The following is a 14,843-nucleotide window of genomic DNA, read 5'->3' as shown; positions in this document are numbered from 1 at the left end:
TGTGGTAAACACATGCATACATGCTCTTTTAGACCTTTAAGCAACGTTGATAAGCTAATTCAGACAAATGGTACCTGCATTTAAAAGGGATCAAATATTTTTCCTGGCTCCAGACAGAGCTTGGTTTTTTCCTCCTGACAGGTTGCAGACCCCTCTGCAAGTGCAATGCTTCTGTGCCTCAAACCACCAAAACAGGAAAAGACTAGATCCTCAAAACTGGCTCCATGCCAATACACCCAATTTATATTTGATCCCAACCGATATATCATTTGGCAGATAAAATACCGCACAGACATATGGGGGTAGGCTTTTATGTTTGCCTATATAAAAACTTTTATTTGAGAGAATAAACAATAAAAAAAGATGTGCATTTATGTTAACATTTTACATAAACATTGTTTTTTAAGTTATTTGGTTGTATTTGAGTTTTTTTTTGTTATTTATGATAAAGTTTATAGTTGAAATGTAAAATATCAAGCCATAATTACATTTCTGTGGTTTATCAGGTCTTAAGTTCAAGAACATTAAAATTATGACAATCAGTAATTGTTGTACCATCAAGATTAGTAGTACAACATAATTTATTGAATGTTAAATTTTATGTTAAAAAAAGAAGACATATTCCCAGGAACGATTTAAATCCACAAGAAAACATTCAACCCTTACAAGACCCATGACCAGTGATGGACATGGCAGACGTTGCATCAGAGCAGATTAGTCTAACAGGAACGTCCTCCACCTACTGCTTGACCTCCCCCCTGCTTGAAGCTGTAATCCCAGAATCCCTGAGTCGGCTCCACTCTGGGGTGTCATTAACTCAACGATTTACCACATAGTCACATAAAGACCTGTTTACGTGACATGACAAGTAATGCAGTGAAATTCCAGCCTGACCAATACGAAAGACTTCACCACAGTTAAAGGACAAAAGAAAGACTGGCAGGATCAACAGGAACAACTGTCACGGAGAGCAGCACAGATGAGCAGGCCCTCCTGTTTCTGTGTGTGAGAGCACCGATTGTGGCGGCTCAGACTACTGCAGCAGCATGCAACTTCTCTTAAGTATGCGAAAGGCTTTCATCGATCGACAGTCCAGTAGAAAGTATTACAGATTGTATGGGTGCCTGGAAACTGGCTGTCAGGACATTCTGAGAAATGATGTGATGTCTGTTTTATCTTTACACAAATAAATCAAATCAGAGCAAACTGACCAATGGCAGTAAACTGTGTGGTGGAATCACGGTGTGGAGTAATGACGGTCTGTGGACTGTATCTGGCCCTCCACCAAACTAATTCAAAGTGAAATTGAAATGTGCTGCAGATAAACAACAACAACATAAAAAAAACTGATGAAAAATTAGAATTTTATTAATTTACATCTACTCATCATTTAACTACACCACAGGGGTGTACTATATTTGGATTGAATGACAAGACAACAAGCCATGCTAACCTCCCTGTCAGCCTGGACTTGGACAGTGGTGAGAGGTGCTAAATGCTACTGTCAGCATGCTAACATTCTCATGCTCATGCTAATGGTGCGCAGGTAACAGGTGACAGCGCTACCAAGGAGTCTGGTGGACACTTGTTTCACTGCGTCGGTTGCACAACCCACACAAACTTTGGAGCACTGCGTCAGGTGCGCAGCCGTGTTATAACAACTGATGTCCAACAACAATGATCCTGTAAACTACTGAAGCATTTCAACAGAAACCTTACCAGGATGTGACATATTCTCCTTCGGTGCATCAGAAAATGTCGTGATGGTAGAGCTAAAATCCCTGGCTATAGTTCCAGGATGACCTGAGGATGATGTTTAATGAAAAGTCAGAAAACCACCAAAAACATTAGTAATGGTAACATATGTATGACTGAAACTAATTCTGTGCCAATTAGCTCAATAACTGTCAAGATATTTGACTCAAAAATAAACATATAAACCTTGTGTCACCTTAAGCCTTTAGAATTCTACGTCCAAGATTTATACAAAACTTTAATTATTGCAATCAATCCAATTATAGTTTATTTGTTTCAGTCTGCACCAACCAACATTGCCATTCCTGGAGCAGCACTACTAGTGTAGCTAGAAATGATAATTCCCCTCAAAGCATGCACATGTAAACCTGTGCTGCCCCTTCAGTGAACATTGCTGAGGAAAATTGCTTTGCGCTAAACCTATTGGCTGACCCCTGCTGTAGCTTTATGCTGGTACAGCCCAATGCCTGCACACCCTGCTGTGGCCCCCTGCTGGGGCCAGAAAGGTAAAAGCTGCTGTCCTACACTGACAGAAACAGGAAACAACTCTCCCCCACTCAAGCACATCATTGTGGTGGTGGGTCATGGGAAAAAAAGACCAGAGTAGAAAGCACCAAGAGAAGATACCTTGGCAAACGGTGTAAAATGTCCTGCTGTCTGATAGAAAGGAGAAAAAAGACCAGTGCTATTAACAGAATATTTAGAGATAAATATGTGAGTGTTCAAAGCATCACTGAAGATTCACTTCAGTTCTCACCCTGATAACATACCTCAGTCAGTCAGTGGTGGAAAATAACACATCACTTCTCAGCCCTCTGCAGTGTCCGTGTGAGTGTCACATGACTTTGGATTTTCTACCTTTTCTACCCCGTCAGCTCCATAATGGAGCGCTTGTGGAGGCAAACAGTCAGCGGGGAACAACTGAATTTTGCTCCATAATGTGCGAGACCGGAGCTAAAGAGACCCCATTATGTCTAATGGGAGGGATCCACACAGCAGCTTTCTCCGCTGCAGCATCAAGCGGAGTCGGAAAGGGACGGGAAGGAGGGAGGAGGGAGATGGAAACAAACATGTAGAGACTCAGAGGAAGGAGATGGATAGAGGGAGAGAAGGGAGGAGAAACCTGACCTACTTCTCCTTGGCTTATTTATATGCCGAGTACAGCAGAGTGAGCCAACCACAATCTAAGGAGCTGGCATAGCAACAAGAGTCAGAAAAAGCACAGTCTGAAAACCAACTGGTTAACAAAACAAACACTGACTGCTTGTGAATTCATGTTAAGACGCTGTCTAAGCAACTCTGAACCTCAGCCTTTATTCATTTTCCAGTACATTGAAATAACAATCTCTTTTATAAAAGAAGATAAAAAATGATCAATCAATTTTAAATTATCCCTGAAATCCTGCTCTAAGAAAAAAAAAGGCTTGTGTTTTCTATATTCTCTTATTGTCAACCAGTCCCATGTGTTAAGACTTAAATCTTTAACAAGAGTCTACAGCCACGCCAGCAGCTCTGTGAGGCTGAACTACATGCAAACATCAGCATGTTTTCATGTTCACAATATAATATACTACCATGACAATGTTAAGCTGGTTTAAAATAATCATTATCATCATCATCTTTAAATTATGGAGCCCTTTTCCAAATTCAGAATAACAAAATTCAAAATCACAAAGTGCTTTATAAGGTAGCCATGCAAACAAATAAGACATAAAAAAGGGTATTTGGTCATCAACCAAAGGATTGTACAAATTTTGACCTGATGGTGTCTGATCACTGATGAATCCAATTGTCGAGATATTTGGCCCAAAAAATTTAAACCGTCAACCAGAACTCAGGCATCAGTAGGATTCATCCAATATAGATTTTGAGCCCCAGCGATAGTACTGGTAAATAGTCACCACCATGATTTCTTCATTATATTTACAAAGCCTAAACCCAACAATAAGTGAGAAGTAAAACATGAAACACAGCTTGCATTGTCTAAATCCAGTTCCAAATCCTCTGCAGGGCTGTCTAATCGATCCATTTAGTGCACTGCATTTACAGTCTACCATTTTATTTGAAGTGCACCATTCCACAACTGAATGAAAAACAGAATATATAATAGCAAAAGTGTCCATTGGCATGTACTGTACACATGCCGTAGAACATCAATCATCCTTGATTGGAAAACAAATGCCAGTGAAAGTAATGCAGGCAGGGATTACATTTCCTACAAAATATTTAGTATTTGGAAAAGTAAATTAGCCGTTAACATATGTTATTTTATGTAGAAAACAGGGTTGAAAAAGGCGTGTTTAACTGGAGTTAGGCAGCATCAAGTAACAAAAAAGCAGTCCAGTCATTACGATGAGTCTTTTTCAATGACATTTCTCTATAGATCAGCCATTATGATTAATGATTTTGTACTAAAGTACTACTGTACACCTATATGACTTTTATTGACTTTCCCATGCTCCACAGTGCATCATTAGTAATGATCACATCAAGGAGTAATGTTGCGGCAAAGAGCTGAGTCAGCAAGATGCCGGTGCAATGATCTCATCCACTCTCTTTGGAATAATGATGATGGTGATGATGATGATGATGATGTGTACGTGTCTAACTAGACTGAGCTGAACTCTGTAATACACACCTCCGACCTGAGCTGATTTTATAGCAAACCTACAGAATCGGAATCTTACGCCCTGCAATGCTTATGACATAACCTTTCCTTTGAGGCTTTCCAGATTCAAATGTTGTGTTCTGCCTATTAATCTAACAGCTGTCTCAGAAAGTATACATCTTGATCTCAGAGCAACAACAGGATTCTAGTGAGAAAGGAATCTGACTTCTGTGTGTTTGCTTAAAATGTCAGGCCATAAACGTGATATTCCAAATGATATGATCTGGCTAAAGTTAATGACTCAGCATTGTTCTAGCTGCACAAGAACCTGATCTTCTTTCTTCCCCTTCACAGGAAACACATTAGTTACTTAAGGCCTGTTTGAAATTGCATTAATGTCCTTCTTCATATGTCTTAGTGCATCATGGAATAAGAACACTTTAAATGGTCCTTTCAGACAAGCAGGTAAGTGAAAAGTAAAAGACATGTACATTCAGGTACGTGTGTGTGTGTGTTTGTGTGTTTGTGTGTGTGTTTGTGTGTGTGTGTGTGGAATGGAGCTGATATGTGACAACTGCTAAGCCATAACTAGGACACCATGAATTATGCATCAGAATACAAATAGCTTAGCTGCAGTGGTGACTTGATTACCTGTCACACAGGATATAATGTAACTGCAGCATGTTTGTGACAGACTGCACTGTTTCCTCCACTCAGAAACAGAGATAGCCTCATACTCATGCTCAGATTTAGAGGCACACACAAATGTGGCTTTGGGAAAAATTGGTTGGTTATGATACTTTCATTAAATAAAGGTAAAGGATTACTTTACTGAAGTGGAAATAGTCATCACACATTCAGTTGCTGACTGTAGAAGATGTTGCTCAAACACAGTGTTGAAAGACTCGATGAACCACAGGGCATCTACAGGCGCTAACAAAGTGTGAAAATGTTATAGTGTTGATTTTATCTTCTAAAATAAGAAGTCACATGGAAATCCCGACAGTATATAAAGAACAGAACATTGATATTAGATCATTCCGCAGAACCCAACTGGCAAATAAGTTTTGGTTCAGGGTTAGGCAACTAAAACACTTAGTCCTGGTTCAGATATCTGTTGGGAGAATGTCCTGCCCTGAGCACTGAACTGTCACTAGCAGAAATGTCAATTTTTTTTACCATTTAGACCAAATCGCTTGTCTTATAACTTCACTTACAATGTATTTACATCTGTGTCTCAGTCATCATCAGTCGAAGTTTGCAAAAAAAGAATCTGCTTTCTAAAAGACTAAGTGTCGTATGTGGATCCACGGTTCAGAAAGAACTTTCATGCTCCAACCCCATTCTACTTTCATCACAGCTGCTATTTTAAGCATAGACTTCAGCTGTGTCCCAATTCAGGGGCCGACTCCTTCGCAGGACACGGCCGATGGAGGCCGTCATAGCTGCATAGACCGCAAAGGCTGAGATGCACTGTGATGCAGATAAAAGACAGGGATGGACAGGTCACCAGCCCATTACAGGGGCAACATACAGAGACAAACTACCATTTATGGTCACACATTTGGTCAATTTAGAATCTCCAATTAACCTAACTTCAATCTGCATGTCTTTGGAATGAAGGCGGGGGAAACCCAGAGAGAACCCAGGCAGACACAGGAAGAACATGCAAACACACACAGAACGGCCCTGGATGGTTGGTCCGAACCTGGATTCCAATAACCGTTTTGCTTTGAGGCGACAGTGCTAACCACCACACCCATAACATCCAACAGGTCCATTTGTTTATAAAACATCTCAAAAAGCCTTTTTAAATTCTGAAGATATACCACACACAGCCTTACAATAAAAGGAAGAGCTGATATTAAATTTTGAAACATACTATGTCTTCCAGTTCGCCCCAATGATTCAGCTGAACTGACATATCATGACAAATCATTGTTCAGGCATGACTGCGTCTACCCCCCAGTGCTTTAGTGAGATCTGAACACACTCACCCTGTTAAAGCGCTTGGCCTGGAAGAGGTGTCCGTTGACTCGGTAGAGTTTCCTCCATCTTCTGGCCCCGCGGCGATAGATCGATTCTAGGAGAGAAAGTAAACAGTTGTAGAGTTGCAGCATGGTGAGAGACTGATGAGGAAGGGGATGGACATGTGCAACACCAGAGAGGGGAAAGAGCGAGAGGAGGGGAGTGAAGAGGTAAAGGTCCTGAGGCGCTTCCTTCATGTGAAGTCTGAGTTCAAGTGAGAGAAATAACTAACAGATAACCATGATGTACACACATTCACGAACATACACACACACACACACAAAGTCCTTGGCTCCACCTCCACTCCCTCTCTCCAGTCTACGCTCTGTTTTCACCCTCCCTCCTCATCTTCCTCCCTCCTTCCCATTCTCTTCCCTTCCTGAAAGCCTCCATCCCCTCTTTCTGTTTAACTCCTGGTGATGAACGGACACCTTCATGCTCCATGCCTTTTATTCAGATGACAACATGAGGGTGTCGCTATTTATAAAAGGAGCAGCTAATAATAAAGCGCAGGACATGGAAGTGCCAAGCAGTGAGTGGAAACTTGGAGGTTCTGTCCTCAAGCTAAAGACTATTTCTGAATGATTAAAAATCACTCTTACAAAAAGGTTCGCTTGATGAGGGTTGTGGAAATTAAATATGATAATAGGTTTATTTTAGAAATCTTTAAATCTAAAAAGGAAATTAAGAAAGACAAGAGGAAGAATTACCTGACTTATTATTCCACATGTAATTCATGGTTTTGATTAGTTGGATGGTTGAGCGAGGTACAGATCAGGGTGACCTTCCAGTTTCTGTTTTGGTCCGGTATTTTCTCAGAACCTCGTCTTGTATTAAAAGATTCTCAGACAGCGTGAGCACACATTTATAAAGCCTCCTGGATGTCCCTGTCTCTTCCCTGAGTTTAGCCCCATGTAGGCTAAGATTTTATCTGCCTTCTGGTGCTGAGTTTGAATCCTGAATAACAAGTGGGTGGTTAGAACCAGAGTGCTGACGGGAATGCAAATTTGTTGTTGAGCATCTCCTCCTTTGTGAAACTGATGTTTTACTTCACTTAGTGGTGATCTGATCAGTGGATTAATATCTAAAACTATTCGTGTAATCCTCACATGATTCATGAGGAACACAGTGAATCCATATAGAAGCCACTTTTTTCAAGAATCTTAGCATTTTTTATAGACATTTACAGTGCCAACTGACATTTACAGTGCCAACTGTTTCGCACTCACCAAAATCAATTCCCTTTAAAGTTCTAAGCAACTTAATGGTGATCATTTGATTCTCACTTGTATTGTCCAAAATCGTAAAAAAAAAAAAGTCCTTGGAGAAAGCGATTTGGGAAAAATCTTGTTTCTTTCTTTGTTGTTATTGATGATTTGACTGCACTGGTCGTGGCTCGAACCCGCACCCTCGGGTATGGGAGACCGACGCGCAAAACACTAGGCCAAAACCCCTGAGTCATAGCATCTGTTGCTCGCACATCTCTAAGGATGTCGGGCATTGGTATTTAAAAACTGCACACACGGTGTTGGTGTGGTGTGCTCCGCACCATTTTTTTTCAATTGTCTGTCTGTCTGCGTCGCAAAACTTTTGTTTTTTCAGCGTGCACACAAAACGGACAGCTAGCGACTGCGAATAAAATATTCACTGAATTTTATTAATTGTGTATTGGATTTAAATTGCTGCCCCATTGAAGGGGATTTTGGAGAGAGCTTGTTTCTGTCTTTGTCGTTGCTGTGATTTTACAGCTCTGACTGGGTATGGGAGATCGACGCACAAAACAATAGGCCAAAAGCACAGAGTTGCGGCGCCTCCCTCCAGCACGTCTCGTAAGGAGTCGACGAGTGATGTTTACAAAATGCACTCGCAGTGTCGCGTGGTGTGGTCTGCACCATTTTTGGTTTTCAATTCACAGAGCCAGCACTGAGCCGAAAACCCAGAAATTTTTTCGCTGATTACATTTTTTTTTTATTGCTTTAGAATAGCTTACTGCCATTTTAAGTAGTGACAGAAAACAGTAGGTTCAGTTATTATCAAAAGTAGAGCTGGGCAAAATTACCACTCTATAACAAATAACTAGGCTGCACAGTGGTGTAGTGTTAAGCGCTGTCACCTCACAGCAAGAAGGTTCTAGGTTCGAGTCCCGATTCAAACCAACCAGGGCCTTTCTGTGTGGAGTTTGCATGTTCTCCCCGTGTATGCGTGGGTTCTCTCCGGGATCTCTGGCTTCCTCCCACAGTCCAAAGACATGCAGAATGGGGTTAGGTAAATTGAACACTCTAAATTGACCGTAGGTGTGAATGTGAGAGTGAATGGTTGTCGGTCTCTGTATGAGGCCCTGTGATAGGCTGGCGACCTGTTCAGGGTGAACCCCGCCTCTCGCCCAATGTCAGCTGGGATTGGCTCCAGCCCCCCGCGACCCTTAAGTGGATTACGCGGTAGACGATGGATAGATGGATAGAACAAATAACTAATATATCCCACACCTTGCCATGTGCTTTTGTAATGAGATAATCCACATTAGCCACTTGGTCATAATGTTTGGCTCATCAGTTTACAGTATCTTATGGCAGTCTAGTGTAAAAGGCTGTAATGAGACTTACTACTATTTGCATACTCATTATGCATCATGTCTGTTGTTCATGTTACTGCATCATGGGCCAGCCCTATTCCAGTGTGCAGATGAGATTATGACCGACCGTTATATTTCTATGAGCAGCAGGAAATCTTGATTTCAGGGTGTTACATCAGATGGATCTCAAGGAAGAAAACTGTTTGATTTGATTTGCTATCAAACGGTAAACAGCAGTGGACACGAAGAGGACCTGAGTAACTTGCTGTGATGAACAGGGGTTGGGGGGGCACATGAATTTGATAATGTGTGTCTAAATTAGATATCAATTGAGATACCGGACGCAATTGGATAGACCTGCAACCAGTGAGAGGAATGAATAATGGACATCTGTTGAGCCTGTGAACCAGTGTTATCATTTTTGTTGGAGAAATTTGAAAATATCTTGTAAGTCAAATGCTTGGTTGTCGATTCTCATGGTATAAACCCCACCCATTGGTTGTGATTGGACCGGCACGTTTTCTGCTGGAGGAAATCACTTTCAAATGGAGGGGATCCAGGCCGATTCTGGCAGAGCAAATTAAATGAGCACCAAGAATTCGTCCAAGGTTTAGATGTTCACATGCAGAGGCAGCAACATTTTTTTTCAGTGTTGACTAAAAAACCTGCTATACATATCAATAAATTATCAGCCAGTTTCCATGTATGCCATCACCACAGCATGGAGTGAACTGGTTGGCTGAACCCCATCAGGCACTGCCCACCTGACTCCCTCAAATTATTCACTTAAGCACCCCCTACCCATCTGTACTGGTTTTCCAGTCTGCCTGGTTGCTCCAGTGATGGGTGAGGCTGTGATATTCTTCTCCACTCACTCATTTTTGTCTCTGTTGCTATGGTAGCCACAGCCCACCACAAACCAGCTATTATTAGTCGCTTTTTTAGAATGTCAGGATGTCCGCAAAGAAAAGTATATCTTAACAGACAATGTGCCCCTCCCCTCTTCTGGAAACTGATTCTACCATTGCACAGAATCAGGGTGAACATATTGAAATCCGATTTACTGTTCATCTCTTGAGCAACGGAATGTTTAAGCTAACAATCCGTACTTCTTTCTCAGTCGCCATCCCTGGGTATTGTCTGCAATGTGCAATACTCACAATATTCAAGGTAAAAAAATGTATGCTAGTTCAGTTTGGCAAGCAATACTCTCAGATCGAGTCTCGTCCCAGCCAAAAATGTAGGTTGTGCTTATCTCTGTATGTAAATCGAGCTTCGCCAACCATAGAGAAAGGGATTTAAACAGACACTTGGCACATGAGCTACTGACTCGGATTAAAGCAACACTGCAGCAAAACTCCAGTCACCAGAGTGGTGGTGAAAGATAACAGACGGGGCATAGCCATGGAGCCTCGAAAAGATGCATGCTGCAATGGACTAAATGTTTTTTTTGTGATTGTCATATATTCCTTTCCCTCAGAGTCAGGGCACTGGGGATCGGAGTGAAACACAGAGACTCAGAGAGGCCCTGCTCGTCAGGGTCTCATCTGTGAAACTCCCTCTAATCCTTTTAACTCAAGGCCTCTAAAAGGAAGTGCTGCCTGCTTTAGAGATTCACCTCACTGTGTTTCCATAGTTACCCAGTACTTCTCCCTCCATTCCCTTACTAGTGGGTGAGTGAGGGAGTTTGGGGGAGACACGATGGCACACAATGGCACTGAGGCTCTGTGTGTGAGTCAAAGTGAACCTACACATCATGTTACGCTTTCTTGGTGCCCACATCAGCTGCTAAATACAATGTTTGTGATCAAATTATTTATTGCAACAGATGTTTGGACACAGTGGGAAATTGAGGCTTTTAGCGCAATGTCTTTAATCTGATGTATGGATGAGTAATTACACATAAAAGAGGAAGATTAAATACATGACTAAACATTTGTTCTCTCCTATATGTGAATTTGACTGCCATATACGGATGCATTCATCAGTCGGTGTGTTTGAACAGTTAAAATACTTTTAATAATCTTGACAGAAAAATAAGTCACATTTTGATGATTGATTTAAGCAGGGCAAACATTTGACACCCTTTAAGTCATGGAGTCTCTACAGTGTCAATATTGTTATCAAAGACTACTCCAGGGATCAATTATTACTGATTGATTATTGCATAAACTAATACCATACATAAAAAGGTTCAGAAAGAGATTAGTTCAATCTTAATATAACAGAGAAGTATTGGAGACTTTAAACCAATCAAGCATCCTGCCCGTCACAGTGTCATGACTCATACTGAGTGAACTGACTGTAGGTCTGATTACATGGTGCACCTTCATCATCACATGAGCAAAATGTGTTGGATGAAAGAAACAGAGTGAAAAATGTCACTTATGACAACTCTTTTTGGCACGTCCACTCTGGAGGTGGTGGAGCCTCCCACTGTCTGTTCAAGTTGATCACACATTTCATGATGATTAACAAACTGAATATGGTCCAGATCACTATGTTGTGTATCATCTGTCTAAAAGGCAAAGATCTCTGTGTGCCCCGCTGACATCAGATATTTGACTTTTGTCTGTGGAAACTGGACGATACATTCACTTAGGGGATGAAAAAGTGGATTTGTCCAATGTGATGTTTAAATGAGTATAATTTTTTCCCTACTGTCCCTTTTCTTGTGAACTGCGTCATGCTCTTTTTATCTAAGACAAAACAAGATACTGATTTTGTAAATAGGGAGGATGTAAAAAGTCAGATTTGGCTGTTTACATATGAAATATAAATGATACAGTAATCTGGGAGAGCCTGTGGGAAGAGGACAAACCCCCGACATCAAGTCAATTTATAGATATTAAACAGTTCTATATGTAATTTCTCTTTCTGTTTTTTTTATGTCAGTCTTCGGTATATATGTAATACCGTTTTGTAAATCAGGTCTTGTAATCCCAAAAAGGGATGGGCCACATCTTTCATATTTATATGTTGGTATGTTATGTATGGGATTATAATCTGAATGTTATTGCAAATGTTTTGCAGTGGCCACAAACTGTGAAACTCAGTCGTTTAATGTTGACTGGTATCACTAAATTTCTCAAAGCTGCTTGGTGTTTCTTTGAAATTCGATCTACGTCCGATTTAACATTTACCAGAAACAACTGCAGCTTGAAGAAAAAAACAACTTTTAACCAACAACAACAGCCTGAAAGTGAGATGTGAATTTACTATATTCACACACCAAAGTAGTCAAGAGAGAAAGAGCGTTTTTGTAGAGAAGTGACAGATGAATATAGAGCCCAAGGCAGGAGGGTGCAAGTAATGTGTTCCTGCTCTGACTCATCGTGATGCTGTCAATCCTGCCACAGTCATGGCTCAAAAGTCAGAGTCAACCACACCTAAAGGCAAACACCCGCCTCATCCCCTCCTTCACATTTTACCCAGAGATGAAAAATCCATTTATGGAATCGGCGGGTCGATCAGTTCTTGTTTGCATCTAGCCAGGATGGTCCTCGTAGCTGCTTCCGACCGCTTGCAATTGACTGGCAGACCTTCAAAGAGCTGACCTATTACAACATCCCCCTCCGGAGAGGCACGAGCGTTGCTTTGCCCCATTTTTCTGCCGCGGTGCCAGAATGAGAATAAGAAAGAAACAAAGTGGAAGAAATAAAAGCTGACAAATGGCAAACCACTTCTCAGACAATGAATCAAAACACAATACTACACCTCCGGATGCAACGGCCAACGCGCACAGTCCTGCCATTTTGTCCGCAGAAGGTATAAAGCAGAGTAGACGTCCTGCTGGTGCGATGCTGCAGCTTATGTGGGGAGCCACGGAGCAGGGGAACAGGGTGGTACTACCAAATCTCTCCAGGACAGGACATTTACGAGGGCTTGACTCATTTCCAGACATTGTTCCTGTTACTCACGGGGAAGTAGCAGCATACAATTTGCTACCAACAACACCCAGCCCCTCCCTCAAATACCTTTCACAAAAATACAAAGACTAGTGATACACTGTGCTCTTTATTTTTTACTTGTTTTTTGCAGAATCAGCAGCAATAATATGTGTAACTGCAAAGGAAAAGGTCTATCCGTGCTCTTATCAGGATCCATGGCACTATTTTGTTGACACTGTTCCTGCTGCCAATCGTCGAGAGCCATTATATAAGGCAAGGTTATTACAGGCTTCCACTTCCAAAAGAGCTGAGAGGGATCAATGGAACAGCCTCGAGGCATTTTCAGACACAATTAGACCTCTGTGATAGGGGCTGCTCAATCGAGGCATGACTAACTTTGTTAGTTTGACTTTTAATTAATCCATTTATTCAATTGTCCTTTTAATCAGTGTGTTCCAGATAAAAAAAGGAGAGGACGGACGCCGCAAAGTGCATGAAATTATAAAATACGTCCTATTTAAAAGGGTGGATCACTGAAATATGATCCGGATTTAGGAGTCACGCAAAGCCTTATAAGGACCACAGGGGTTTCCTGAAAGTGATAAGATGGGACGCAGGCATGGATGCACTGTTTGACAGGCATACAATCAGTGTATGTGTATGTGTATGTGTGTGTGTGTGTGTGTGTGTGTGTGTTTGGGATTCCCTGGACTGCTGATAAGTCAGCGTCACATATTGATGCGTCAGAGGTGAAATTTCCATTTCACCTCTGATGTGAACACCAGAAGGTTAAAAAGGTTAATGGTTAATGTTATATCAGTATATGTATATGTTTATACTCACATAAACCCAACTCTAAGCTTAAAGTAAAGTTAAGTTCACTACTGAAGATCCCAGTGTCATTTTTCAGTGACATGACGATCCTACTCAAAAACTGTCGCGATGGTTTGTCTGTTCTGTGCTCAGTCAAAATGAATATATCTGTTTATTCCACACTTTTGGTATACTGTCTGCAGTCTTTGTGGCCAGCTGATATATATCAAGTGGAGTCTTGATCACGCTGCCATCAGACTTCTGTCTGAATGTAATATGGTCACTGGATTTGTAGTGGACTGATTATGAGTATTGCACTCATACATTTCTCTTTTGTAGGAAATATAGGACACGGCATCGTGGAAACTGTATCCAAAGTTTGTGAGTATACTGTTCAAGGATTCGTGACCATTTGATTACAAACAGTAGAACACAAAGGGAAAGCCTAGCTGAAGTTCCACAAAGTGGTCCTGGTGTGTGCGCGTGCGTGCGTGTGTAATACTGATTGATTATGTCATAAATTAACCAACATTTTACTTTTATATTTTAACAGAATGGTGCTGTGGAACACACACACACACACACACACACACACACACACACACACACACACACACACACACACACACACACACACACACACACACACACACACACACACACACACACACACACACACACACACACACACACACACACACACACACACACACACACACACACAGAGCTTTGACTCTGGGAAGCCAGTCTCATCAGTGCAGTGGTTGTATAATCATCAAAATCTTTGCAGGAGCTGCAGTTTGAACCCATGCCTCCTCTCATGTAAACATGAAACACACATTTATATAAAACATAAATATTTTTACCTGCTCCACACAGACTCACTCCAGAATTGAATCCACCATGTGACTTGCGTCTTAAAATTTCAGGCCTCATCAACAACTGTTAACTTTGCTGCTTGAGAAAAGCAAAATGAAAGCATGATCTGACCATCAGATGTTGCAAAAACCCAAGGAGAACCCTTCTAATTGGTTTTCAAGTTATTTTGATCAAGTTTTATTTGTTGTATTAAACTGATGCAGATGTACTTTTATACTGCCCGTTTCAGTGTTTCTGGGTAACACTGTACCATTGAGCAAAAAAAAACGGCTTCTGTGGAATCCTCCTGATTTTGCCT

General features: G+C 41.3%; 1 protein-coding gene across 5 annotated transcripts in view; it reads right to left on the bottom strand.

Moving 5' to 3' along the window:
• Nucleotides 1–14,843, bottom strand: part of prkcz (protein kinase C, zeta) — a 130,127-nt gene that overhangs the window by 52,380 nt on the left and 62,904 nt on the right. For 4 of the 5 annotated variants that reach the window (XM_035643989.2, XM_035643991.2, XM_035643986.2 and 1 more), the window contains one exon: nt 6,361–6,446. In XM_035643989.2, the coding sequence (XP_035499882.2) occupies nt 6,361–6,446 (86 nt within the window). Of the gene's footprint in view, nt 1–6,360; nt 6,447–12,680; nt 12,788–14,843 lie in introns of those variants that run through there. The other variant, XM_035643988.2, reaches the window with a different exon arrangement.

The sequence above is a fragment of the Scophthalmus maximus genome, chromosome 3 (assembly GCF_022379125.1).
Source record: "Scophthalmus maximus strain ysfricsl-2021 chromosome 3, ASM2237912v1, whole genome shotgun sequence".
Classification (NCBI taxonomy): Eukaryota; Metazoa; Chordata; class Actinopteri; order Pleuronectiformes; family Scophthalmidae; genus Scophthalmus; species Scophthalmus maximus.
The sequence above is the reverse complement of the archived record's forward strand: the minus strand, read 5'-3'. Positions and strand labels throughout refer to the sequence as shown.